Consider the following 26583-nt stretch of genomic DNA (forward strand, 5'->3'; position numbering starts at 1 on the left):
GTTGTTCTCCCCGGTGTCCTGAGTCTCAATGATTATCACAACAACCAGCATCAATAAAAAAAAAGCCAGATTATCCGGTCATTATCATATTGCTGTTTGTGACTCCGCTTCAAAGTACATCTTTGGGTGGAAAGCTCTTTGGGACGTCCTGAGGTGGTGAAAGGCGCTATGTAAATGCACTGACAGCCCTCCCCTGCCTCTCTCTCACTCACACCGCAGGGACTTTGACATGCCGGGAGCCGGCAAGAAGAACCGGCGGGCGAAGCGCCACGGCCAGCTGGCCTTCGAGGACCCCGACAAGGAGTTCAAGAAGCAGAGGCGGGCGGCCCGCTTCCAGCACGGCCAGCCCAAGAAGCTGCGGGGCGAGCCCCTGGTCCTCCAGATCAACAGCTACGACAGCGGGGCCGAGCCCCTCGACTGGGACCACATCAAGATTGTGGGCAGCAGCCAGGAGATCACCAAGCATTACCTGCGGCTGACCTGCGCCCCCGACCCCTCCACCGTCCGGCCGGTCTCGGTGAGTGTGTGTACCTGTGGGGGGCAGGTTGTGTGGAAACACACAGCATGCAGGTACAGCAACCAATTCGGAGGCAAATGGCATATTGGCCTTTATTGCAAGGGGGTTGGAGTATAGAAACCTAGAAGATAGGAGCAGGAGTAGGCCATTCGGCCCCTCGAGCCTGCTCCGTCATTCAATGAGATCATGGCTGATCATCCAAATTCAGTACCCTGTCCCTGCTTTCTCCCCATATCACTTGATCCCTTTAGCCTTAAGAAATATATCTAACTCCTTCTTGAATATATTTACTGAATTGGCTTCCACTGCCTTCTGTGGTAGAGAATTCCACAGGTTCACCACTCTCTGGGTGAAGAAATTCCTCCTCATCTCTTGGCTAGAAAAAGCAATAATCCTGAGGATTGGGAGCAGTTTAGGAGTCAACAAAGGAGGACAAAGGGATTAATTAAGAAAGGGAAAATAGAATATGAGAGTAAGCTTGCAGGGAACATAAAAACTGACTGTAAAAGCTTTTATAGATATGTGAAGAGAAAAAGATTGGTGAAGTCAAGCATACGTCCCTTACAGTCAGAATCAGGGGAATTTATAATGGGGAAACAAGGAAATGGCAGGCCAACTAAATACATACTTTGGTTCTGTCTTCACAACGGAGGACACAAATAACCTCCCAGAGATGCTGGGGAACATAGGGTCTGATGAAAGGGTGGAACTGAAAGAAATCAGTATTTGTAGGGAAATGGTGTTAGGAAAATTGATGGGACTGAAGGCCGATAAATCCCCAGGGCCTGATGGTCTACATCCTAGGGTACTTAAGGAAGTGGCCCTAGAGATAGTAGATGCATTGCTGGTCATCTTCCAGAACTCGATAGACTCTGGAACAGTACCCATGGATTGGAGGGTAGCTAATGTTACCCCACTATTCAAAAAAGGTGGTAGAGAAAAAGCGGGGAATTATAGACCGGTAAGCCTGACCTCGGTAGTGGGGAAAATGCTAGAGTCCATTATAAAAGATGTAATAGCAGAGCACTTGGAAAGCAGTGACAGGATCGGACAAAGTCAACATGGATTTACAAAAGGTAAATCATGCTTGACGAATCTACTGGAATTTTTTGAGGATGTAACTGGTAAAATAGATAAGGGAGAACCAGTGGATGTGGTGTATTTGGACTTTCAGAAGGCTTTCGATAAGGTCCCACATAAGAGATTAGCGTGCAAAATTAAGGCACATGGGATTGGGGACAAGGTATTGACTTGGATAGAGAACTGGTTGGCGGACAGAAAGTAAAGAGTTGGAATAAACGGGTCGTTTTCCGAGTGGCAGGCAGTGACTAGTGGGGTACCGCAAGGATCGGTCCTAGGACCCCAGCTGTTCACAATATATATTAATGATCTGGACGAGGGAATTGGATGTAATATCTCCAAATTTGCAGATGACACAAAGCTGGGTGGGAGGGTAAGCTGTGAGGAGGATGTCGTGAAACTCCAATACGATTTGGACAGGTTGGGTGATTGGGCAGAAACATGGCAAATGCACTATAATGTGGATAAATGTGAGGTTATCCACTTTGGTGGCAAAAACAGGAAGGCAGATTATTATTTGAATGGCAATAGATTGGGAGAAGGGGAAGTGCAAAGAGACCTGGGTGTTATTGTGCACCAGTCGCTGAAGGTAAGCCTGCAGGTGCAGCAGGCGGTTAAGAAGGTAAATGGTATGTTGGCCTTCGTAGCAAGAGGGTTCGAGTACAGGAACAAGGATGTCTTGCTACAGTTGTACAGGGCCTTGGTGAGACCACACCTTGAGTATTGTGTGCAGTTTTGGTCGCCTTACCTGAGGAAGGACGTTCTTGCCATGGAGGAAGTGCAGCGAAGATTCATCAGGCTGATACCTGGGATGGCAGGAATGATGTATGAGGAGAGATTCATCAGGCTGATACCTGGGATGGCAGGAATGATGTATGAGGAGAGATTGTGTCGATTGGGCTTATACTCACTGGAGTTTAGAAGATTGAGAGGGGATCTCATCGAAACCTATAAAATTCTGTCAGGTCTGGACAGACTAGATGCAGGAAGGATGTTTCTGATGGCCGGGGAGTCCAGAACCAGGGGTCATAGTCTAAGGATAAGGGGTAAGCCATTTAGGACTGAGATGAGGAGGAATTTCTTCACCCAGAGAGTGGTGAACCTGTGGAATTCTCTGCCACAGAGGGCGGTGGAGGCCAGTTCATTAAATATATTCAAGAAAGAGTTGGATATATTTCTTGAGGCTAAAGGGATCAAGGGATATGGGGAGAAGGCAGGGACAGGGTACTGAGTTTGGATGATCAGCCATGATCTCATTGAATAGCTGAGCAGGCTCGAGGGGCCGTATGGCCGACTCCTGCTCTTACGCCTTAGGCAGTGCAACGAAGGTTCACTAGATTGATTCCTGGGATGAGAGAGCTGTCCTATGATGAGAGATTGTGTAGAATGGGCCGATACTCTCTGGGGTTTGGAAGAATGCGAGGTGATCTCATTGAAACTATTGCCGGCAAGAATGGAGATTTTTGGGTGCTTACCCGGTTAAACTAAGTTGGCGGGGGGGGCTCCAGGATGTAGCATTAGAGGACTGACAAAGGATTGAGAGAGACGGACAGCACTGAAGCAAGAAATAGTAAGGTATTGGGTGCGGTCAGACTAAGAGAGAGCACAGGTTGGTCTAAGATAGGTTTACAGTGTATCTATGTGAACACGCGAAGCCAGGCTGGTGAGCGGCAGGCGCAGATAGCCACATGGGAATATGATCTCGTGGCAATAACGGAGACCTGGCTCGAAAAAGGGCAGGAATGGGTATTCAGTACTCCTGGATATAAGGTGTTCAGGAAAGATAGGAGGTGACGTGGCAGTATTGTTTAAGGAGAATATTACAGTGCTGGAGAGAGGATTTCCTGGAAGGGTCAGAACTGAATTTGCATGGCTAGAGTTAAGAAATAATCAGATTCAGATTAGATTTATTTGCCATATGTAACAAGTACAATGGAATGCTTGTTCCCCGTCGGGACGCGTCAGCTATACATACAGCGCCGCGTTCAGAGTCAATACAATGGCTTCCCGTGGCAGTGGGAGCACGATGTCCCTCAGCCGCTCCGTCCTCCTCTTCACCGCGGCCTCCTCCTCACTGTTGCCGGCTCCACGTGTGGTGGCCTGCTTCTCCCGCTCTGACCGCCATGCCCGGCTCCCCTCCTCCCAGCCGGACTGCGAGTTACCCGAAATGGAGCTGCCGGCCGACGTGCTGCAGCGTGTCGTGAGTCTGCCGCTGCTGCTCGTTGCGCTGCGCTCCTCCGCCCGACTCGCCGAACACATCGTCGGGATGTGAATGCTCCAATGCGGCCTCCTCTTCACCGTCGCCGGCTCCACGGCCCGGGGCCTGCTTCTCTCTCTTCACGGGTCGGCCTCTGGCCGCCATGCTCGGCTCCCCTCCTCCCAGTCGGAATTCCTTCCCGCCGAGGAGCTGCCGGCCGATGTGCTCCAGCGGGTCGGCTTGGCTGCTGCTCGCTGCGCTGCCTCTGCCCGACTCGCCGAGCACCTCGCTCCGGTTGCGGGAGCGAGCGGCGAGAGCTGGCTGCCCGAAGCAGGGAGAGCGATCTCAGCACCGGACCGTCACGGCCGCCATCTTGACTTGTTTATTGACTTGGGTCATTAGACTATTCTATAGACCAATTAGTAGGAAAATATAGAGGAGCAAATTTTCAGAGAAATGACAGATGCACGAACTATAGAGTCGTGATAATGGGGGACTTCAACTGTCCGAATATAGACTGGGATAGTAATAGTGTTTAGGACTGAGAGGAGGAGAAATGTCTTCACTCTAAGGGTTGGGTATCTTTGGAATTCTCTCCCCCAGAGGGCTGTGGATGGTCAATCGTTGAGTATATTCCTGAACACGATCGATTTCGACATTACGGGAATCGAGGGATATGGAGATTGTGCGGGAAAGTGGAGTTGAGGTCAATGATCAGCCACGATCTTACTGAATGGCGGAGCAGGCTCGAGAGGCCGTATGGCCGACTCCTGCTCTTATTTCTTATGTTCTTGTGTCTTAGGCAGCGCAGCGAAGGTTCACTAGATTGATTCCTGGGATGAGGGGGTTGTCCTATGAGGAGAGATTGAGTAGATTGGGCCGATACTCTCTGGAGTTTAGAAGAATGAGAGGTGATCTCATTGAAACATAGAAGATTCTGAGGGGGATTGACAGGGTAAATGCTGAGAGGTTGTTTCCCCTGGCTGGGGAGTCTAGAACTATGGGGCACAGTCTCAGGATAAGGGGTCGGCCAGTTAGGACTGAGTTGAGGAATTTCTTCACTCAGAGGGTGGTGAATCTTTGGAATTCTCCACCTGAAAGTGCTGTGGATGCTCAGTCGTTGAGTATATTCAAGGCTCAGATGTAGATTTTTGGGATTTGGGGATCGGGCGGGAAAGTGGAGTTGAGGTCGAAGTTCAGCTCTGATCTCATTGAATGGCGGAGCAGGCTCGAGTGGCCGACTCCTCCTAATTCTCATTTTCTTGTTCTCTCTCTCTCTGTCCCAGTGTCCGAACACGGCCAGCGCCCCTCTCTCTCTCTCTCTCTCTCTCTCTCCCCCTCCCCCATCTCCCTCCCTCTCCCCCCTACCTCCATCTCCTCCCTCCCTCCCCCTCTCTTTCTCTCTCCCTCCTCTCTCCCCACCTATTTCTCTCTCCCCGCCTCTCTCTCTCTCCCCGCCTCTCTCTCTCTCTCTCTCTCCCCGCCTCTCTCTCTGTCTCCCCGCCTCTCTCTCTGTCTCCCCGCCTCTCTCTCTCTCTCCCCGCCTCTCTCTCTCTCTCCCCGCCTCTCTCTCTCTCCCCCGCCTCTCTCTCTCTCTCCCCGCCTCTCTCTCTCTCTCCCCGCCTCTCTCTCTCTCTCTCCCCGCCTCTCTCTCTCTCTCCCCGCCTCTCTCTCTCTCTCCCCGCCTCTCTCTCTCTCTCCCCGCCTCTCTCTCTGTCTCCCCGCCTCTCTCTCTGTCTCCCCGCCTCTCTCTCTGTCTCCCCGCCTCTCTCTCTGTCTCCCCGCCTCTCTCTCTGTCTCCCCGCCTCTCTCTCTGTCTCCCCGCCTCTCTCTCTGTCTCCCCGCCTCTCTCTCTCTCTCCCCGCCTCTCTCTCTCTCTCCCCGCCTCTCTCTCTCTCTCCCCGCCTCTCTCTCTCTCTCCCCGCCTCTCTCTCTCTCTCCCCGCCTCTCTCTCTCTCTCCCCGCCTCTCTCTCTCTCTCCCCGCCTCTCTCTCTCTCTCCCCGCCTCTCTCTCTCTCTCCCCGCCTCTCTCTCTCTCTCCCCGCCTCTCTCTCTCTCTCCCGCCTCTCTCTCTGTCTCCCCGCCTCTCTCTCTGTCTCCCCGCCTCTCTCTCTGTCTCCCCGCCTCTCTCTCTGTCTCCCCGCCTCTCTCTCTGTCTCCCCGCCTCTCTCTCTGTCTCCCCGCCTCTCTCTCTGTCTCCCCGCCTCTCTCTCTGTCTCCCCGCCTCTCTCTCTGTCTCCCCGCCTCTCTCTCTGTCTCCCCGCCTCTCTCTCTGTCTCCCCGCCTCTCTCTCTGTCTCCCCGCCTCTCTCTCTCTCTCCCCGCCTCTCTCTCTCTCTCCCCGCCTCTCTCTCTCTCTCCCCGCCTCTCTCTCTCTCTCCCCGCCTCTCTCTCTCTCTCCCCGCCTCTCTCTCTCTCTCCCCGCCTCTCTCTCTCTCTCCCCGCCTCTCTCTCTCTCCCCGTCTCTCTGTCTCTCTCCCCGCCTCTCTGTCTCTCTCCCCGCCTCTCTGTCTCTCTCCCCGCCTCTCTGTCTCTCTCCCCGCCTCTCTCTCTCTCTCCCCGCCTCTCTCTCTCTCTCCCCGCCTCTCTCTCTCCCCGCCTCTCTCTCACTCTCCCCGCCTCTCTCTCACTCTCCCCCGCCTCTCTCTCACTCTCCCCGCCTCTCTCTCACTCTCCCCGCCTCTCTCTCTCTCTCCCCGCCTCTCTCTCTCTCTCCCCGCCTCTCTCTCTCTCTCCCCGCCTCTCTCTCTCTCTCCCCGCCTCTCTCTCTCTCTCCCCGCCTCTCTCTCTCTCTCCCCGCCTCTCTCTCTCTCCCCGCCTCTCTCTCTCTCTCTCCCCGCCTCTCTCTCTCTCTCTCCCCGCCTCTCTCTCTCTCTCCCCGCCTCTCTCTCTCCCCGCCTCTCGCTCTCGCCCCGCCTCTCTCGCTCTCTCCCCGCCTCTCTCTCGCTCTCTTCCTCGCCTCTCTCTCGCTCTCTCCCCCGCCTCTCTCTCGCTCTCTCCCCGCCTCTCTCTCGCTCTCATCCCCGCCTCTCTCCCGCTCTCTCCCCGCCTCTCTCTAGTTCTCTCCCCGCCTCTCTCTCGCTCTCTCCCCGCCTCTCTCTCGCTCTCTCCCCGCCTCTCTCTCGCTCTCTCCCCGCCTCTCTCTCGCTCTCTCCCCGCCCCTCTCTCGCTCTCTCCCCGCCTCTCTCTCGCTCTCTCCCCGCCTCTCTCTCGCTCTCTCCCCGCCTCTCTCTCGCTCTCTCCCCGCCTCTCTCTCGCTCTCTCCCCGCCTCTCTCTCGCTCTCTCCCCGCCTCTCTCTCGCTCTCTCCCCGCCTCTCTCTCGCTCTCTCCCCGCCTCTCTCTCGCTCTCTCCCCGCCTCTCTCTCGCTCTCTCCCCGCCTCTCTCTCGCTCTCTCCCCGCCTCTCTCTCGCTCTCTCCCCGCCTCTCTCTCGCTCTCTCCCCGCCTCTCTCTCGCTCTCTCCCCGCCTCTCTCTCGCTCTCTCCCCGCCTCTCTCTCGCTCTCTCCCCGCCTCTCTCTCGCTCTCTCCCCGCCTCTCTCCCGCTCTCTCCCCGCCTCTCTCCCCGCCTCTCTCCCGCTCTCTCCCCGCCTCTCTCCCGCTCTCTCCCCGCCTCTCTCTCGCTCTCTCCCCGCCTCTCTCTCGCTCTCTCCCCGCCTCTCTCTCGCTCTCTCCCCGCCTCTCTCTCGCTCTCTCCCCGCCTCTCTCTCGCTCTTTCCCCGCCTCTCTCTCGCTCTCTCCCCGCCTCTCTCTCGCTCTCTCCCCGCCTCTCTCTCGCTCTCTCCCCGCCTCTCTCTCGCTCTCTCCCCGCCTCTCTCTCGCTCTCTCCCCGCCTCTCTCTCGCTCTCTCCCCGCCTCTCTCTCGCTCTCTCCCCGCCTCTCTCTCGCTCTCTCCCCGCCTCTCTCTCGCTCTCTCCCCGCCTCTCTCTCGCTCTCTCCCCGCCTCTCTCTCGCTCTCTCCCCGCCTCTCTCTCGCTCTCTCCCCGCCTCTCTCTCGCTCTCTCCCCGCCTCTCTCTCGCTCTCTCCCCGCCTCTCTCTCGCTCTCTCCCCGCCTCTCTCTCGCTCTCTCCCCGCCTCTCTCTCGCTCTCTCCCCGCCTCTCTCTCGCTCTCTCCCCGCCTCTCTCTCGCTCTCTCCCCGCCTCTCTCTCGCTCTCTCCCCGCCTCTCTCTCGCTCTCTCCTCGCTCTCTCCCCGCCTCTCTCTCGCTCTCTCCCCGCCTCTCTCTCGCTCTCTCCCCGCCTCTCTCTCGCTCTCTCCCCGCGCCTCTCTCTCGCTCTCTCCCCGCCTCTCTCGCTCTCTCCCCGCCTCTCTCTCGCTCTCTCCCCGCCTCTCTCTCGCTCTCTCCCCGCCTCTCTCTCGCTCTCTCCCCGCCTCTCTCTCGCTCTCTCCCCGCCTCTCTCTCGCTCTCTCCCCGCCTCTCTCTCGCTCTCTCCCCGCCTCTCTCTCGCTCTCTCCCGCCTCTCTCTCGCTCTCTCCCCGCCTCTCTCTCGCTCTCTCCCCGCCTCTCTCTCGCTCTCTCCCCGCCTCTCTCTCGCTCTCTCCCCGCCTCTCTCTCGCTCTCTCCCCGCCTCTCTCTCGCTCTCTCCCCGCCTCTCTCTCGCTCTCTCCCCGCCTCTCTCTCGCTCTCTCCCGCCTCTCTCTCGCTCTCTCCCCGCCTCTCTCGCTCTCTCCCCGCCTCTCTCTCGCTCTCTCCCCGCCTCTCTCTCGCTCTCTCCCCGCCTCTCTCTCGCTCTCTCCCCGCCTCTCTCTCGCTCTCTCCCCGCCTCTCTCTCGCTCTCTCCCCGCCTCTCTCTCGCTCTCTCCCCGCCTCTCTCTCGCTCTCTCCCCGCCTCTCTCTCGCTCTCTCCCGCCTCTCTCTCGCTCTCTCCCCGCCTCTCTCTCGCTCTCTCCCCGCCTCTCTCTCGCTCTCTCCCCGCCTCTCGCTCTCTCCCCGCCTCTCTCTCGCTCTCTCCCCCGCCTCTCTCTCGCTCTCTCCCCGCCTCTCTCTCGCTCTCTCCCCGCCTCTCTCTCGCTCTCTCCCCGCCTCTCTCTCGCTCTCCCCCCGCCTCTCGCTCGCTCTCTCTCCTCGCCTCTGTCTCGCTCTCTCCCCGCCCCCCCTCTCTCCCCCCACCTCTCGCTCTCTCCTCGCTTCTGTCTCGCTCTCTCCCCACCCCCCCCTCTCTCTCTCTCTCCCCCCCCCCCCCCCCTCTCGCTCTCTCTCCCCCCACCTCTCGCTCCTCTCACCATGCCCTGTAATAAGTCCCGCTGGTGCAGCTGCCACTGTCTTCACTGGTGCGATGACCCTTGTTTGTCCGGTTCGCTCCCCTAGGTTCTCAGGAAGTCACTGGCCATGGTGAAGACGCACTGGACATCTCACCAGGATTACGCCTTTGCCTGTGAACAGCTGAAATCGGTGCGTCAGGACCTGACGGTGAGTGTGTCCCAGCGTGACCCTGGGGGGTTGGATCGAGGCACAGAAACCAAGCCTGCAGGTACAGCAAGTAATTCGGAAGGCTAATGGAATGTTGGCCTTTATTGCAAGGGGTATGGAGTATAAAAGTAGGGAAGTTTTGATGCAACTCCAGGGCGCTGGTGAGACCGCACCTGGAGTACTGCGTACAGTTTTGGTCTCCATATTTAAGGAAGGATATACTTGCATTGGAGGCAGTGCAGAGAAGGTTCACGAGGTTGATTCCTGGGATGAAGGGGTTGACGTATGACGAAAGGTTGGGCCTATACTCTCTGGAGTTTAGAAGAATGAGAAGTGATCTTATTGAAACATATAAGATTCTGAGGGGATTGATAGGGTGGATGCAGGGAGGATGTTTCCCCTCCTGGGGGAATCTAGAACTAGGGGTCACAGTCTCAGGATAAGGGGTCGGCCATTTAAGACTGAGATGAGGAGGAATTTCTTCACTCAGAGGGTCGTGAATCTTCGGAATTCTCCGCCCAGAGGGCTGTGAATGCTGAGTCGTTCAGTATATTCCAGGCTGAGATCGATAGATTTTTGGACTCTAGGGGAATGAAGGGATATGGAGTTCGGGCGGGAGAGTGGAGTTGAGGTCGATGATCTGCCATGATCTTATTGAATGGGGGGAGCAGGCTCGGGGGGCCGTATGGCCTACTCCTGCTCTTATTTCTTATGTTCTTATTCCTTAGGCAGCGCAACGAAGGTTCACTAGATTGATTCCTGGGAAGAGAGGGCTGACCTATGAGGAGAGATTGTGTAGAATGGGCCGATACTCTCTGGAGTTTAGAAGAATGAGAGGTGATCTCATTGAAACATACAAGATTCTGAAGGGGATTGACAGGGTAGGTGCTGAGGGGATGTTTCCCCAAGTGGGGGAATCTAGAACTAGGGGGAACCGTTTCAGAATAAGGTGTCACCATTTAGGACGGAGATGAGGAGGAATTCCTTCTCTGAGGGTCGTGAATCTTCGGAATTCTCTGCCCGAGAGAGCTGTGGAGGCGGAGTCACTGAATATATTGAAGGCGGAGATTGACAGACATTTGAACTACAGGGGGTATGGGGAGAGAGCGGGAAAATGGAGTTGAGGCCAAGATTGGATCAGCCCTGATCGTATTGAATGGCGGAGCAGGCTCGAGGGGCCGATCGGCCTCCTCCTGCTCCTTATGTTCTTATGATTCCCTCTGGCGAGTGGGTCAATAACCAGAAGCCATGGAATCAAAAGTTCGAGAGGGGAGATGAGGAGAATTTTAATTTTAAACGGGAGTTGGACAGGGACTTGAGGCTGAAGAAGTGGCAGGGTTCTGCACAAGAAGATGGGACTGAGCACTGCGGCTCCTTCAGTGAGCCAGTACAGGCACGAGGGGCCGAGTGGCCTCCTGTGCTGTGAGTTTCTACAAATCTATGAATCCTATGACTATCCTCCCTGACCTGAATCTTCTCATTCATGTGGAAATGACTTATGAAATACTACTGGGCGGCCTGCTGGTGGCGATGTCCAGGGAGAGTATCAATACTCGGGCATGGGCCCAGCTTGCTCAGGACATTCTTTAACACGAACTAGTGAAGGACACAACAAGTGGCAGGTAACATTCGCACCACACAAGTGCCAGGCAATGACCATCTCCAACAAGCGAGACTCTAACCATCTCCCCTTGACATTCAATGGCATTACCATCGTGGAATCCCCCACTATCAACATCCTGGGGGTTACAATTGATCAGAAACTGAACTGGACCAGCCATATAAATACTGTGGCTACAAGAGCAGGCCAGAGGCTGGGAATTCTGCGGCGAGTGTCTCACCTCCTGACTCCCCAAAGCCTTTCCACCATCTACAAGGCACAAGTCAGGAGTGTGATGGAATACTCTCCATTTGCCTGGATGAGTGCAGCTCCAACAACACTCAAGAAGCTCGACACCATTCAGGATAAAGCAGCCCACTTGATTGGCACCCCATCCACCACCTTCAACATTCACTCCCTCCACCACCGGCGCACTGTGGCTCACTGTCCCTCGCCCCTCCCTATCTCTGTAACCTCCTCCAGCCCTACAATTCTCATCCTCCTGTTCAAATCCCTCACTGCCCCTCGCCCCCTCCTTATCTCTGTAACCTCCTCCAGCCCCTACAATTCTCATCCTCCTGTTCCAATCCCTCCCTGGCCCCTCGCCCCCTCCCTATCTCTGTAACCTCCTCCAGCCCCTACAATTCTCATCCTCCTGTTCAAATCCCTCCATGGCCCCTCGCCCCTCCCTATCTCTGTAACCTCCTCCAGCCCTACAATTCTCATCCTCCTGTTCAAATCCCTCACTGCCCCTCGCCCCTCCCTATCTCTGTAACCTTCTCCAGCCCCTACAATTCTCATCCTCCTGTTCCAATCCCTCCATGGCCCTCGCCCCCTCCCTATCTCTGTAACCTCCTCCAGCCCCTACAATTCTAATCCTCCTGTTCAAATCCCTCCATGGCCCTCGCCCCCTTTGCCTAGCTCTGTAACCTCCTCCAGCCCTACAATTCTCATCCTCCTGTTCAAATCCCTCCATGGCCCTCGCCCCTCCATATCTCTGTAACCTCCTCCAGCCCCTCCAATTCTCATCCTCCTGTTCAAATCCCTCCATGGCCCTCGCCCCCCTCCCTATCTCTGTAACCTCCTCCAGCCCCTCCAATTCTCATCCTCCTGTTCAAATCCCTCCATGGCCCCTCGCCCCCTCCCTATCTCTGTAACCTCCTCCAGCCCTACAATTCTCATCCTCCTGTTCAAACCCCTCCATGGCCCCTCGCCCCCTCCCTATCTCTGTAACCTCCTCCAGCCCCTACAATTCTCATCCTCCTGTTCAAATCCCTCCATGGCCCCTCGCCCCCCTCCCTATCTCTGTAACCTCCTCCAGCCCTACAATTCTCATCCTCCTGTTCAAATCACTCCATGGCCCTTGCCCCCTCCCTATCTCTGTAACCTCCTCCGGCCCCTACAATTCTAATCCTCCTGTTCAAACCCCTCCATGGCCCTTGCCCCCTTCGCCTATCTCTGTAACCTCCTCCAGCCCTACAATTCTCATCCTCCTGTTCAAACCCCTCCATGGCCCTTGCCCCCTTCGCCTATCTCTGTATCCTCCTCCAGCCCTACAATTCTCATCCTCCTGTTCAAACCCCTCCATGGCCCTCGCCCCCCTCCCTATCTCTGTAACCTCCTCCAGCCCTACTACCCTCCAAGATCTCTGCGCTCCTCCAATTCTGGCCTCCTGTGCACAATGTTCCCTTTAATTGTTTTTTAGGTGCGTGGCCCCTTTAAGGGGCTGTGCGGTCCGTTCACAGTGCCGCGCAGGCGTGGTTTTTCCCCATTGAAGACCGGCGGCATGGGAGCTCTAGACGCTGCGGGGCCACGCAGCTTAATGGGAACATTGCTTGAGCATCCCCCATTTTAATCGCGCCATCATTGGCGGCCGTGCCTTCAGCCGTCTCGGCCCTAAGCTCTGGAATTCCCTCCCGAAACCGCTCCGCCTCGCTACCTCTCCTCCTTTAAGACACTTCCTAAAACCCACCTCTTTGACCAAGCTTTTGGTCCCCCTGTCCGAATGTCGCTGTCTGTGGCTCGATGTTCAATGTTGTCCGATAACGCTCCTGTGAAGCACCGTGGGGCGCTTTACTATGTTAGTGGCGCTATATAAATGCAAGTTGTTGTTATGTCAACAGTGACTTCATGTCGTGTGACATGAATCAGTCATTTATGAAAGAAAGACTTATGAAATAATACTGAGCGGCCTGCGGGTGGTGCTGTCCAGGGAGAGTATAAATACTCGGGCACGGGCCCAGCTTGCGCAGGACATTCTTAACAGGAACTAGTGAAGGACACAACTAGACGTCCATGTTGTGAAACAGTTGATTAAAGCTTTGTTTAACGCTTAGACCAAGTGCTTAGTAGTTTTCTTAGGTCACCGTGATCTTTTCCTCCCTCCCCTGCAGGTTCAAGGGGTGCGAACAGAGTTCACGGTCGAAGTGTACGAGACGCACGCACGAATCGCGCTGGAGAAGGTAAGAGCTCGCGCCCAGGGAGTGACGCACAGATCAGGGAAAGGTCAGGGGGCAGGGTGAGGGGGGTTTTAATGTGACTGGGGTCAGGGGGCAGGGTGAGGGGGTTTAATGTGACTGGGGTCAGGGGGCAGGGTGAGGGGGTTTAATGTGACTGGGGTCAGGGGGCAGGGTGAGGTGGTTTAATGTGACTGGGGTCAGGGGGCAGGGTGAGGGGGTTTAATGTGACTGGGGTCAGGGGGCAGGGTGAGGGGGTTTAATGTGACTGGGGTCAGGGGGCAGGGTGAGGGGGTTTAATGTGACTGGGGTCAGGGGGCAGGGTGAGGGGGTTTAATGTGACTGGGGTCAGAGGGCAGGGTGAGGGGGGTTTAATGTGACTGGGGTCAGGGGGCAGGGTGAGGGGGTTTAATGTGACTGGGGTCAGGGGGCAGGGTGAGGTGGTTTAATGTGACTGGGGTCAGGGGGCAGGGTGAGGGGGTTTAATGTGACTGGGGTCAGAGGGCAGGGTGAGGGGGTTTAATGTGACGGGTCAGAGGGCAGGGTGAGGGGGTTTAATGTGACTGGGGTCAGAGGGCAGGGTGAGGTGGTTTAATGTGACGGGTCAGGGGGCAGGGTGAGGGGGGTTTTAATGTGACTGGGGTCAGAGGGCAGGGTGAGGGGGGGTTTTAATGTGACTGGGGTCAGAGGGCAGGGTGAGGGGGGGTTTAATGTGACGGGTCAGAGGGCAGGGTGAGGGGGTTTAATGTGACTGGGGTCAGAGGGCAGGGTGAGGGGGGGTTTAATGTGACTGGGGGCAGGGTGAGGGGGTTTAATGTGACTGGGGTCAGGGGGCAGGGTGAGGTGGTTTAATGTGACGGGTCAGGGGGCAGGGTGAGGGGGGTTTTAATGTGACTGGGGTCAGAGGGCAGGGAGAGGGGGGGTTTAATGTGACTGGGGTCAGGGGGCAGGGTGCGGGGGTTTAATGTGACTGGGGTCAGAGGGCAGGGTGAGGGGGGGTTTAATGTGACTGGGGTCAGAGGGCAGGGTGAGGGGGTTTAATGTGACTGGGGTCAGGGGGCAGGGTGAGGTGGTTTAATGTGACGGGTCAGGGGGCAGGGTGAGGTGGTTTAATGTGACTGGGGTCAGAGGGCAGGGTGAGGGGGGGTTTAATGTGACAGGGGGCAGGGTGAGGGGGGGTTTAATGTGACTGGGGTCAGGGGGCAGGGTGAGGGGGGTTTTAATGTGACTGGGGTCAGAGGGCAGGGTGAGGGGGGTTTTAATGTGACTGGGGTCAGAGGGCAGGGTGAGGGGGTTTAATGTGACTGGGGTCAGGGGGCAGGGTGAGGGGGTTTAATGTGACTGGGGTCAGGGGGCAGGGTGAGGGGGTTTAATGTGACTGGGGTCAGAGGGCAGGGTGAGGGGGGGTTTAATGTGACTGGGGTCAGGGGGCAGGGTGAGGGGGGGTTTAATGTGACGGGTCAGGGGGCAGGGTGAGGGGGTTTAATGTGACGGGTCAGAGGGCAGGGTGAGGGGGTTTTATGTGACTGGGGTCAGAGGGCAGGGTGAGGGGGGGTTTAATGTGACTGGGGTCAGGGGGCAGGGTGAGGGGGGTTTTAATGTGACTGGGGTCAGAGGGCAGGGTGAGGGGGGTTTTAATGTGACTGCGTTCATAGGGCAGGGTGAGGGGGGTTTAATGTGACTGGGGTCAGGGGGCAGGGTGAGGGGGTTTAATGTGACTGGGGTCAGGGGGCAGGGTGAGGGGGTTTAATGTGACTGGGGTCAGAGGGCAGGGTGAGGGGGGGTTTAATGTGACTGGGGTCAGGGGGCAGGGTGAGGGGGGTTTTAATGTGACTGGGGTCAGAGGGCAGGGTGAGGGGGGTTTTAATGTGACTGGGGTCAGAGGGCAGGGTGAGGGGGGTTTAATGTGACTGGGGTCAGGGGGCAGGGTGAGGGGGTTTAATGTGACTGGGGTCAGGGGGCAGGGTGAGGGGGTTTAATGTGACTGGGGTCAGGGGGCAGGGTGAGGGGGTTTAATGTGACTGGGGTCAGGGGGCAGGGTGAGGGGGTTTAATGTGACTGGGGGCAGGGGGCAGGGTGAGGGGGTTTAATGTGACTGGGGTCAGGGGGCAGGGTGAGGGGGTTTAATGTGACTGGGGTCGGAGGGCAGGGTGAGGGGGTTTAATGTGACTGGGGTCAGGGGGCAGGGTGAGGGGGTTTAATGTGACTGGGGTCAGGGGGCAGGGTGAGGGGGTTTAATGTGACTGGGGTCAGGGGGCAGGGTGAGGGGGTTTAATGTGACTGGGGGCAGGGGGCAGGGGGTTTAATGTGACTGGGGTCAGAGGGCAGGGTGAGGGGGGTTTAATGTGACGGGTCAGGGGGCAGGGTGAGGGGGTTTAATGTGACGGGTCAGGGGGCAGGGTGAGGGGGTTTAATGTGACTGGGGTCAGGGGGCAGGGTGAGGGGGTTTAATGTGACGGGTCAGGGGGCAGGGTGAGGGGGTTTAATGTGACTGGGGGCAGGGGGCAGGGTGAGGGTGTTTAATGTGACTGGGGTCGGGGCAGGGTGAGGGTGTTTAATGTGACTGGGGTCGGGGCAGGGTGAGGGGGTTTAATGTGACTGGGGTCAGAGGGCAGGGTGAGGGGGTTTAATGTGACTGGGTCAGAGGGCAGGGTGAGGGTGTTTAATGTGACTGGGGTCGGGGGGCAGGGTGAGGGGGTTTAATGTGACGGGGCAGGGGGCAGGGTGAGGGGGTTTAATGTGACTGGGGTCAGGGGGCAGGGTGAGGGGTTTAATGTGACTGGGGTCAGGGGGCAGGGTGAGGGGTTTAATGTGACTGGGGTCAGGGGGCAGGGTGAGGGGGTTTAATGTGACTGGTGTCAGGGGGCAGGGTGAGGGGGTTTAATGTGACTGGGGTCAGGGGGCAGGGTGAGGGGGTTTAATGTGACTGGGGTCAGGGGGCAGGGTGAGGGGGTTTAATGTGACTGGGGTCAGGGGGCAGGGTGAGGGGGTTTAATGTGACTGGTGTCAGAGGGCAGGGTGAGGGGGTTTAATGTGACTGGGGTCAGGGGGCAGGGTGAGGGGGTTTAATGTGACTGGGGTCAGGGGGCAGGGTGAGGGGGGGTTTAATGTGGCAGGGGGCAGGGTGAGGGGGTTTAATGTGACTGGGGTCAGGGGGCAGGGTGAGGGGGGGTTTAATGTGACTGGGGTCAGGGGGCAGGGTGAGGGGGTTTAATGTGACGGGTCAGGGGGCAGGGTGAGGGGGTTTAATGTGACTGGGGTCAGGGGGCAGGGTGAGGGGGTTTAATGTGACTGGGGTCAGAGGGCAGGGTGAGGGGGTTTAATGTGACTGGGGGCAGGGGGCAGGGTGAGGGGGTTTAATGTGACTGGGGTCAGAGGGCATGGTGAGGGGGTTTAATGTGACTGGGGGCAGGGTGAGGGGGTTTAATGTGACTGGGGTCAGGGGGCAGGGTGAGGGGGGTTTAATGTGACTGGGGTCAGAGGGCAGGGTGAGGGGGTTTAATGTGACTGGGGTCAGGGGGCAGGGTGAGGGGGTTTAATGTGACTGGGGTCAGGGGGCAGGGTGAGGGGGTTTAATGTGACTGGGGTCAGGGGGCAGGGTGAGGGGGGGTTTAATGTGACTGGGGTCAGGGGGCAGGGTGAGGGGGTTTAATGTGACTGGGGTCAGGGGGCAGGGTGAGGGGGTTTAATGTGACTGGGGTCAGGGGGCAGGGTGAGGGGGCTTAATGTGACAGGGGGCAGGGTGAGGGGGTTTAATGTGACTGGGGTCAGGGGGCATGGTGAGGGGTTTAATGTGACTGGGGTCAGGGGGCAGGGTGAGGGTGTTTAATGTGACTGGGGTCAGGGGGCAGGGTGAGGGGGTTTAATGTGACTGGGGTCAGGGGGCAGGGTGAGGGGGTTTAATGTGACTGGGGTCAGGGGGCAGGGTGAGGGGGTTTAATGTGACTGGGGTCAGGGGGCAGGGTGAGGGGGTTTAATGTGACTGGGGTCAGAGGGCAGGGTGAGGGGGTTTAATGTGACTGGGGTCAGGGGGCAGGGTGAGGGGGTTTAATGTGACTGGGGTCAGGGGGCAGGGTGAGGGGGTTTAATGTGACTGGGGTCAGGGAGCAGGGTGAGGGGGTTTAATGTGACTGGGGTCAGGGGGCAGGGTGAGGGGGTTTAATGTGACTGGGGTCAGGGGGCAGCGTGAGGGGGGTTTAATGTGACGGGTCAGGGGGCAGGGTGAGGGGGGTTTAATGTGACTGGTGTCAGGGGGCAGGGTGAGGGGGTTTAATGTGACTGGGGTCAGGGGGCAGGGTGAGGGGGTTTAATGTGACTGGGGTCAGTGGGCAGGGTGAGGGGGTTTAATGTGACTGGGGTCAGGGGGCAGGGTGAGGGGGTTTAATGTGACTGGGGTCAGGGGGCAGGGTGAGGGGGTTTAATGTGACGGGTCAGGGGGCAGGGTGAGGGGGTTTAATGTGATGGGGTCAGAGGGCAGGGTGAGGGGGTTTAATGTGACTGGGGTCAGGGGGCAGGGTGAGGGGGTTTAATGTGACTGGGGTCAGGGGGCAGGGTGAGGGGGTTTAATGTGACTGGGGTCAGGGGGCAGGGTGAGGGGGTTTAATGTGACTGGGGTCAGGGGGCAGGGTGAGGGGGTTTAATGTGACTGGGGTCAGGGGGCAGGGTGAGGGGGTTTAATGTGATGGGGTCAGAGGGCAGGGTGAGGGGGTTTAATGTGACGGGTCAGAGGGCAGGGTGAGGGGGTTTAATGTGACTGGGGTCAGGGGGCAGGGTGAGGGGGTTTAATGTGACTGGGGTCAGAGGGCAGGGTGAGGGGGTTTAATGTGACTGGGGGCAGGGTGAGGGGGTTTAATGTGACTGGGGTCAGGGGGCAGGGTGAGGGGGGGTTTAATGTGACTGGGGTCAGGGGGCAGGGTGAGGGGGTTTAATGTGACTGGGGTCAGGGGGCAGGGTGAGGGTTTAATGTGATGGGGTCAGGGGGCAGGGTGAGGGGGTTTAATGTGACTGGGTCAGAGGGCAGGGTGAGGGGGTTTAATGTGACTGGGGTCAGGGGTCAGGGTGAGAGGGTTTAATGTGACTGGGGTCAGGGGGCAGGGTGAGGGGGTTTAATGTGACTTGGGTCAGGGTGAGAGGGTTTAATGTGACTGGGGTCAGGGGGCAGGGTGAGGGGGTTTAATGTGACTGGGGGCAGGGTGAGGGGGTTTAATGTGACTGGGGTCAGAGGGCAGGGTGAGGGGGTTTAATGTGACTGGGGTCAGGGGGCAGGGTGAGGGGGTTTAATGTGACTGGGGTCAGGGGGCAGGGTGAGGGGTTTAATGTGACTGGGGTCAGGGGGCAGGGTGAGGGGGTTTAATGTGACGGGTCAGGGGGCAGCGTGAGGGGGTTTAATGTGACGGGTCAGGGGGCAGGGGGAGAGGGTTTAATGTGACTGGGGTCAGGGGGCAGGGTGAGGGGGTTTAATGTGACTGGGGTCAGGGGTCAGGGGGCAGGGTGAGGGGGTTTAATGTGACTGGGGTCAGCGGGCAGGGTCAGGTGGTCTATTGTGACTGGGGTCAGAGGGCAGTGTCTGGTTTAATGTGACTGGGGTCGGGGCAGGGTGAGGGGGTTTAATGTGACTGGGGTCAGGGGGCAGGGTGAGGGGGTTTAATGTGACTCGGGTCAGGGGGCAGGGTGAGGGGGTTTAATGTGACTGGGGGCAGGGGGCAGGGTGAGGGGGTTTAATGTGACTGGGGTCAGGGGGCAGGGTGAGGGGGTTTAATGTGACTGGGGGCAGGGGGCAGGGTGAGGGTTTAATGTGACGTGTCAGGGGGCAGGGTGAGGGGATTTAATGTGACTGGGGGCAGGGGGCAGGGTGAGGGTTTAATGTGACTGGGGGCAGGGGGCAGGGTGAGGGTTTAATGTGACTGGGGTCAGGGGGCAGGGTGAGGGGGTTTAATGTGACTGGGGGCAGGGTCAGGTGGTTTATTGTGACTGGGGTCAGGTGGTTTATTGTGACTGGGGTCAGAGGGCAGAGTGCAGTGAATGTTACTGCAGGCCGTCCCAAATCCCAGAGCCCTGACCTCGTGAATAATCTCTCCCTCTCGCCCCTTTCTCTGGACACAGGGCGACCACGAGGAGTTCAACCAGTGTCAGGCACAGCTGAAGTCGCTGTACGGCGAGAGCCTGCCAGGGAACGTGGGAGAGTTCACAGCGTACCGGATCCTCTACTACATCTTCACGCAGAATTCAGGAGGTACGATCGCAGCCTGGGCCCCGGCCTGCCCCATCAATGACTGGAGGCAAACACCTCCCTCTAGCCCCATCGAGGGTTGGGTGTGGCTGTGTCCCTCCTGCACTGAGTGATGGTCCTCTAACACTGTCCGTGACTGCTGGCCCAGATATCTCCCTCGCCGCCCCTCGGTTACTTTCTCTCTCGCGGGGTCTCGGTCCCTCTGGGTCTCGGTGTCTCTCGGTCTCTGTCTGTCTCAGTCTCGCACTCTCTCTGTCTCTCTCTCTCTCGCGGGGTCTCGGTCTCTGTCTGTCTCAGTCTCGCACTCTCTCTGTCTCTCTCTCTCTCGCGGGGTCTCGGTCCCTCTGGGTCTCGGTGTCTCTCGGTCTCTGTCTGTCTCAGTCTCGCTCTCTCTCTCTCTCGCGGGGTCTCGGTCCCACTAGGTCTCGGTGTCTCTCGGTCTCTGTCTGTCTCAGTCTCGCTCTCTCTCTGTCGCGGGGTCTCGGTCCCTCTGGGTCTCGGTGTCTCTCGGTCTCTGTCAGTCTCAGTCTCGCACTCTCTCTGTCTCTCTCTCTCTCGCGGGGTCTCGGTCCCACTAGGTCTCGGTGTCTCTCGGTCTCTGTCTGTCTCAGTCTCGCTCTCACTCTGTCTCTCTCTCTCTCGCGGGGTCTCGGTCCCTCTGGGTCTCGGTGTCTCTCGGTCTCTGTCTGTCTCAGTCTCGCTCTCTCTCTCTCTCGCGGGGTCTCGGTCCCACTAGGTCTCGGTGTCTCTCGGTCTCTGTCTGTCTCAGTCTCGCTCTCTCTCTGTCGCGGGGTCTCGGTCCCTCTGGGTCTCGGTGTCTCTCGGTCTCTGTCTGTCTCAGTCTCGCACTCTCTCTGTCTCTCTCTCTCTCGCGGGGTCTCGGTTCTTCTGGGTCTCGGTGTCTCTTGGTCTCTGTCTGTCTCAGTCTCGCACTCTCTCTGTCTCTCTCTCGCGGGGTCTCGGTCCCACTAGGTCTCGGTGTCTCGGTCTCTGTCTGTCTCAGTCTCGCACTCTCTCTGTCGCGGGGTCTCGGTCCCTCTGGGTCTCGGTGTCTCTCGGTCTCTGTCTGTCTCAGTCTCGCACTCTCTCTGTCTCTCTCTCTCTCGCGGGCTCTCGGTTCTTCTGGGTCTCGGTGTCTCTTGGTCTCTGTCTGTCTCAGTCTCGCACTCTCTCTGTCTCTCTCTCGCGGGGTCTCGGTCCCACTAGGTCTCGGTGTCTCGGTCTCTGTCTGTCTCAGTCTCGCACTCTCTCTGTCTCTCTCTCTCTCACGGGGTCTCGGTCCCACTAGGTCTCGGTGTCTCTCGGTCTCTGTCTGTCTCAGTCTCGCTCTCTCTCTGTCTCTCTCTCGCGGGGTCTCGGTCCCTCTGGGTCTCGGTGTCTCTCGGTCTCTGTCTGTCTCAGTCTCGCTCTCTCTCTGTCTCTCTCTCTCTCTCTCTCACGGGGTCTCGGTCCCACTAGGTCTCGGTGTCTCTCGGTCTCTGTCTGTCTCAGTCTCGCACTCTCTCTGTCTCTCTCTCTCTCACGGGGTCTCGGTCCCACTAGGTCTCGGTGTCTCTTGGTCTCTGTCTGTCTCAGTCTCGCACTCTGTCTCTCTCTCTCTCACGGGGTCTCGGTCCCACTAGGTCTCGGTGTCTCTCGGTCTCTGTCTCTCTGCCTCACTCTCAATCTCGGTGTTTGTCAGTCTCAGTCTCGCTCTCTGTCTCTTGTCTTATTCTCAGTCTCGATGTTTCTCGGGCTCACTCTCTCTCTCTGATCTCTCCGTCTCGGTCTCTCTCTTCCTCAGTCTCGCTCTCGGTCTCTGTCTTACTCTCAGTGTTTCTCGGTCTCTCTGCTTCTCGGTGTCTCCGTCTTGGTGTCTCTCAGTCTCTCTCTCTCTCTCTGTGTGACTCGGACTCTCTGTGACTCGGTCTCTCTCTGTGTGACTCGGTCTCTCTCTGTGACTCGGTCTCTCTCTGTGACTCGGTCTCTCTGTGTGACTCGGTCTCTCTCTGTGTGACTCGGTCTCTCTCTGTGTGACTCGGTCTCTCTCTGTGACTCGGTCTCTCTCTGTGTGACTCGGTCTCGCTCTGTGTGACTCGGTCTCGCTCTGTGTGACTCGGTCTCTCTCTCTGTGTGACTCGGTCTCTCTCTGTGTGACTCGGTCTCTCTCTGTGTGACTCGGTCTCTCTCTGTGTGACTCGGTCTCTCTCTGTGTGACTCGGTCTCTCTCTGTGTGACTCGGTCTCACTCTGTGTGACTCGGTCTCTCTCTGTGTGACTCGGTCTCTCTCTGTGTGACTCGGTCTCTCTCTGTGTGACTCGGTCTCTCTCTCTGTGTGACTCGGTCTCTCTCTCTGTGTGACTCGGTCTCTCTCTGTGTGACTCGGTCTCTCTCTGTGTGACTCGGTCTCACTCTGTGTGACTCGGTCTCTCTCTGTGTGACTCGGTCTCACTCTGTGTGACTCGGTCTCTCTCTGTGTGACTCGGTCTCCCTCTGTGTGACTCGGTCTCTCTGTGTGACTCGGTCTCTCTCTCTGTGTGACTCGGTCTCTCTCTGTGTGACTCGGTCTCTCTGTGTGACTCGGTCTCTCTCTGTGTGACTCGGTCTCTCTCTGTGTGACTCGGTCTCTCTCTGTGACTCGGTCTCTCTCTGTGTGACTCGGTCTCTCTCTGTGTGACTCGGTCTCTCTCTCTGTGTGACTCGGTCTCTTTCTTTGTGTGACTCGGTCTCTCTCTGTGTGACTCGGTCTCTCTGTGACTCGGTCTCTCTGTGTGACTCGGTCTCTCTCTCTGTGTGACTCGGTCTCTCTCTCTGTGTGACTCGGTCTCTCTCTGTGTGACTCGGTCTCTCTGTGTGACTCGGTCTCTCTCTGTGTGACTCGGTCTCTCTCTGTGTGACTCGGTCTCTCTCTGTGTGACTCGGTCTCTCTCTCTGTGTGACTCGGTCTCTCTCTGTGTGACTCGGTCTCTCTGTGTGACTCGGTCTCTCTCTGTGTGACTCGGTCTCTCTCTCTGTGACTCGGTCTCTCTCTCTGTGTGACTCGGTCTCTCTCTGTGTGACTCGGTCTCTCTCTGTGTGACTCGGTCTCTGTGTGACTCGGTCTCTGTGTGACTCGGTCTCTCTGTGTGACTCGGTCTCTCTCTCTGTGTGACTCGGTCTCTCTCTGTGTGACTCGGTCTCTCTCTGTGTGACTCGGTCTCTCTCTGTGTGACTCGGTCTCTCTCTGTGTGACTCGGTCTCTCTCTGTGTGACTCGGTCTCTCTCTCTGTGACTCGGTCTCTCTGTGTGACTCGGTCTCTCTGTGTGACTCGGTCTCTCTCTGTGTGACTCGGTCTCTCTCTCTGTGTGACTCGGTCTCTCTGTGTGACTCGGTCTCTCTCTGTGTGACTCGGTCTCTCTCTCTCTGTGTGACTCGGTCTCTCTCTCTGTGTGACTCGGTCTCTCTCTGTGTGACTCGGTCTCTCTCTCTGTGTGACTCGGTCTCTCTCTGTGTGACTCGGTCTCTCTCTCTGTGTGACTCGGTCTCTCTCTGTGTGACTCGGTCTCTCTCTGTGTGACTCGGTCTCTCTCTGTGTGACTCGGCCTCTCTCTCTGTGACTCGGTCTCTCTCTGTGTGACTCGGTCTCTCTCTCTGTGACTCGGTCTCTCTCTCTGTGACTCGGTCTCTCTCTCTGTGACTCGGTCTCTCTCTGTGTGACTCGGTCTCTCTCTGTGTGACTCGGTCTCTCTCTGTGTGACTCGGTCTCTCTCTGTGTGACTCGGTCTCTCTCTCTGTGTGACTCGGTCTCTCTCTGTGTGACTCGGTCTCTCTCTGTGTGACTCGGTCTCTCTCTCTGTGTGACTCGGTCTCTCTCTGTGTGACTCGGTCTCTCTCTCTGTGTGACTCGGTCTCTCTCTCTCTCTGTGACTCTGTCTCTCTCTGTGTGACTCGGTCTCTCTCTGTGTGACTCGGTCTCTCTCTCTGTGTGACTCGGTCTCTCTCTGTGTGACTCGGTCTCTCTGTGTGACTCGGTCTCTCTCTGTGTGACTCGGTCTCTCTCTCTGTGTGACTCGGTCTCTCTCTGTGTGACTCGGTCTCTCTCTCTGTGTGACTCGGTCTCTCTGTGTGACTCGGTCTCTCTCTGTGTGACTCGGTCTCTCTCTGTGTGACTCGGTCTCTCTGTGTGACTCGGTCTCTCTCTGTGTGACTCGGTCTCTCTCTGTGTGACTCGGTCTCTCTCTCTGTGTGACTCGGTCTCTCTCTCTGTGTGACTCTGTCTCTCTCTGTGTGACTCTGTCTCTCTCTGTGTGACTCGGTCTCTCTCTGTGTGACTCGGTCTCTCTCTGTGTGACTCGGTCTCTCTCTCTGTGTGACTCGGTCTCTCTCTCTCTCTGTGACTCGGTCTCTCTGTGTGACTCGGTCTCTCTCTGTGTGACTCGGTCTCTCTCTGTGACTCGGTCTCTCTCTCTGTGTGACTCGGTCTCTCTCTGTGTGACTCGGTCTCTCTCTCTGTGTGACTCGGTCTCTCTGTGACTCGGTCTCTCTCTGTGTGACTCGGTCTCTCTCTGTGTGACTCGGTCTCTCTCTGTGTGACTCGGTCTCTCTCTCTGTGTGACTCGGTCTCTCTCTGTGTGACTCGGTCTCTCTGTGACTCGGTCTCTCTCTGTGTGACTCGGTCTCTCTCTCTGTGTGACTCGGTCTCTCTCTGTGTGACTCGGTCTCTCTCTCTGTGTGACTCGGTCTCTCTGTGTGACTCGGTCTCTCTCTCTGTGTGACTCGGTCTCTCTCTGTGTGACTCGGTCTCTCTGTGTGACTCGGTCTCTCTGTGTGACTCGGTCTCTCTGTGTGACTCGGTCTCTCTGTGTGACTCGGTCTCTCTCTCTCTGTGTGACTCGGTCTCTCTCTGTGTGACTCGGTCTCTCTCTGTGTGACTCGGTCTCTCTGTGTGACTCGGTCTCTCTCTGTGTGACTCGGTCTCTCTCTGTGTGTGACTCGGTCTCTCTGTGTGACTCGGTCTCTCTCTGTGTGACTCGGTCTCTCTCTCTGTGTGACTCGGTCTCTCTCTCTGTGTGACTCGGTCTCTCTCTGTGTGACTCGGTCTCTCTCTGTGTGACTCGGTCTCTCTCTGTGTGACTCGGTCTCTCTCTCTGTGTGACTCGGTCTCTCTCTCTCTGTGTGACTCGGTCTCTCTCTCTGTGTGACTCGGTCTCTCTCTCTCTGTGACTCGGTCTCTCTCTCTCTGTGACTCGGTCTCTCTCTCTGTGTGACTCGGTCTCTCTCTCTGTGTGACTCGGTCTCTCTCTCTGTGTGACTCGGTCTCTCTCTCTGTGTGACTCGGTCTCTCTCTGTGTGACTCGGTCTCTCTCTGTGTGACTCGCTCTCTCTGTGTGACTCGGTCTCTCTCTGTGTGACTCGGTCTCTCTCTGTGTGACTCGGTCTCTCTCTCTGTGACTCGGTCTCTCTCTGTGTGACTCGGTCTCTCTCTGTGTGACTCGGTCTCTCTCTGTGTGACTCGGTCTCTCTCTGTGTGACTCGGTCTCTCTCTGTGTGACTCGGTCTCTGTGTGACTCGGTCTCTCTCTGTGTGACTCGGTCTCTCTCTCTGTGGTCTCTCTCTCTGTGGTCTCTCTCTCTGTGTGACTCGGTCTCTCTGTGTGTGACTCGGTCTCTCTGTGTGACTCGGTCTCTCTCTGTGTGACTCGGTCTCTCTGTGTGACTCGGTCTCTCTCTCTGTGTGACTCGGTCTCTCTCTCTGTGTGACTCGGTCTCTCTCTCTGTGACTCGGTCTCTCTCTGTGTGACTCGGTCTCTCTCTGTGTGACTCGGTCTCTCTCTGTGTGACTCGGTCTCTCTCTGTGTGACTCGGTCTCTCTCTGTGTGACTCGGTCTCTGTGTGACTCGGTCTCTCTCTGTGTGACTCGGTCTCTCTCTCTGTGGTCTCTCTCTCTGTGGTCTCTCTCTCTGTGTGACTCGGTCTCTCTGTGTGTGACTCGGTCTCTCTGTGTGACTCGGTCTCTCTCTGTGTGACTCGGTCTCTCTGTGTGACTCGGTCTCTCTCTCTGTGTGACTCGGTCTCTCTCTCTGTGTGACTCGGTCTCTCTCTGTGTGACTCGGTCTCTCTCTGTGTGACTCGGTCTCTCTCTCTGTGTGACTCGGTCTCTCTCTCTGTGTGACTCGGTCTCTCTCTGTGTGACTCGGTCTCTCTCTGTGTGACTCGGTCTCTCTCTGTGTGACTCGGTCTCTCTCTGTGTGACTCGGTCTCTCTGTGTGACTCGGTCTCTCTCTCTGTGTGACTCGGTCTCTCTCTGTGTGACTCGGTCTCTCTGTGTGACTCGGTCACTCTCTCTGTGTGACTCGGTCTCTCTCTCTGTGTGACTCGGTCTCTCTCTGTGTGACTCGGTCTCTCTCTGTGTGACTCGGTCTCTCTCTGTGTGACTCGGTCTCTCTCTGTGTGACTCGGTCTCTCTCTGTGTGACTCGGTCTCTCTCTGTGTGACTCGGTCTCTCTCTGTGTGACTCGGTCTCTCTCTGTGTGACTCGGTCTCTCTCTGTGTGACTCGGTCTCTCTCTGTGTGACTCGGTCTCTCTCTGTGTGACTCGGTCTCTGTGTGACTCGGTCTCTCTCTGTGTGACTCGGTCTCTCTCTCTGTGGTCTCTCTCTCTGTGTGACTCGGTCTCTCTGTGTGTGACTCGGTCTCTCTGTGTGTGACTCGGTCTCTCTGTGTGACTCGGTCTCTCTCTGTGTGACTCGGTCTCTCTGTGTGACTCGGTCTCTCTCTCTGTGTGACTCGGTCTCTCTCTCTCTGTGACTCGGTCTCTCTCTGTGTGACTCGGTCTCTCTCTGTGTGACTCGGTCTCTCTCTCTGTGTGACTCGGTCTCTCTGTGTGACTCGGTCTCTCTCTCTGTGACTCGGTCTCTCTCTGTGTGACTCGGTCTCTCTCTGTGTGACTCGGTCTCTCTCTGTGTGACTCGGTCTCTCTCTGTGTGACTCGGTCTCTCTGTGTGACTCGGTCTCTCTCTCTGTGTGACTCGGTCTCTCTCTGTGTGACTCGGTCTCTCTCTGTGTGACTCGGTCTCTCTGTGTGACTCGGTCACTCTCTCTGTGTGACTCGGTCTCTCTCTCTGTGTGACTCGGTCTC

General features: G+C 57.1%; 1 protein-coding gene across 4 annotated transcripts in view; it reads left to right on the forward strand.

The window, feature by feature from the left end:
* leng8 (leukocyte receptor cluster (LRC) member 8) overlaps window positions 1–26583 on the forward strand; it is a 92242-nt gene that overhangs the window by 49092 nt on the left and 16567 nt on the right. For all 4 annotated transcript variants that reach the window (XM_085979671.1, XM_085979673.1, XM_085979672.1 and 1 more), the window contains exon 14: window positions 19361–19490. In XM_085979671.1, the coding sequence (XP_085835797.1) occupies window positions 19361–19490 (130 nt within the window). The remainder of the gene's footprint in view (window positions 1–19360; window positions 19491–26583) is intronic.

Source organism: Somniosus microcephalus, unplaced genomic scaffold (assembly GCF_052327205.1).
Source record: "Somniosus microcephalus isolate GS21.2 unplaced genomic scaffold, FLI_Smic_1.0 unresolved_chr9, whole genome shotgun sequence".
NCBI classification, from domain to species: Eukaryota; Metazoa; Chordata; class Chondrichthyes; order Squaliformes; family Somniosidae; genus Somniosus; species Somniosus microcephalus.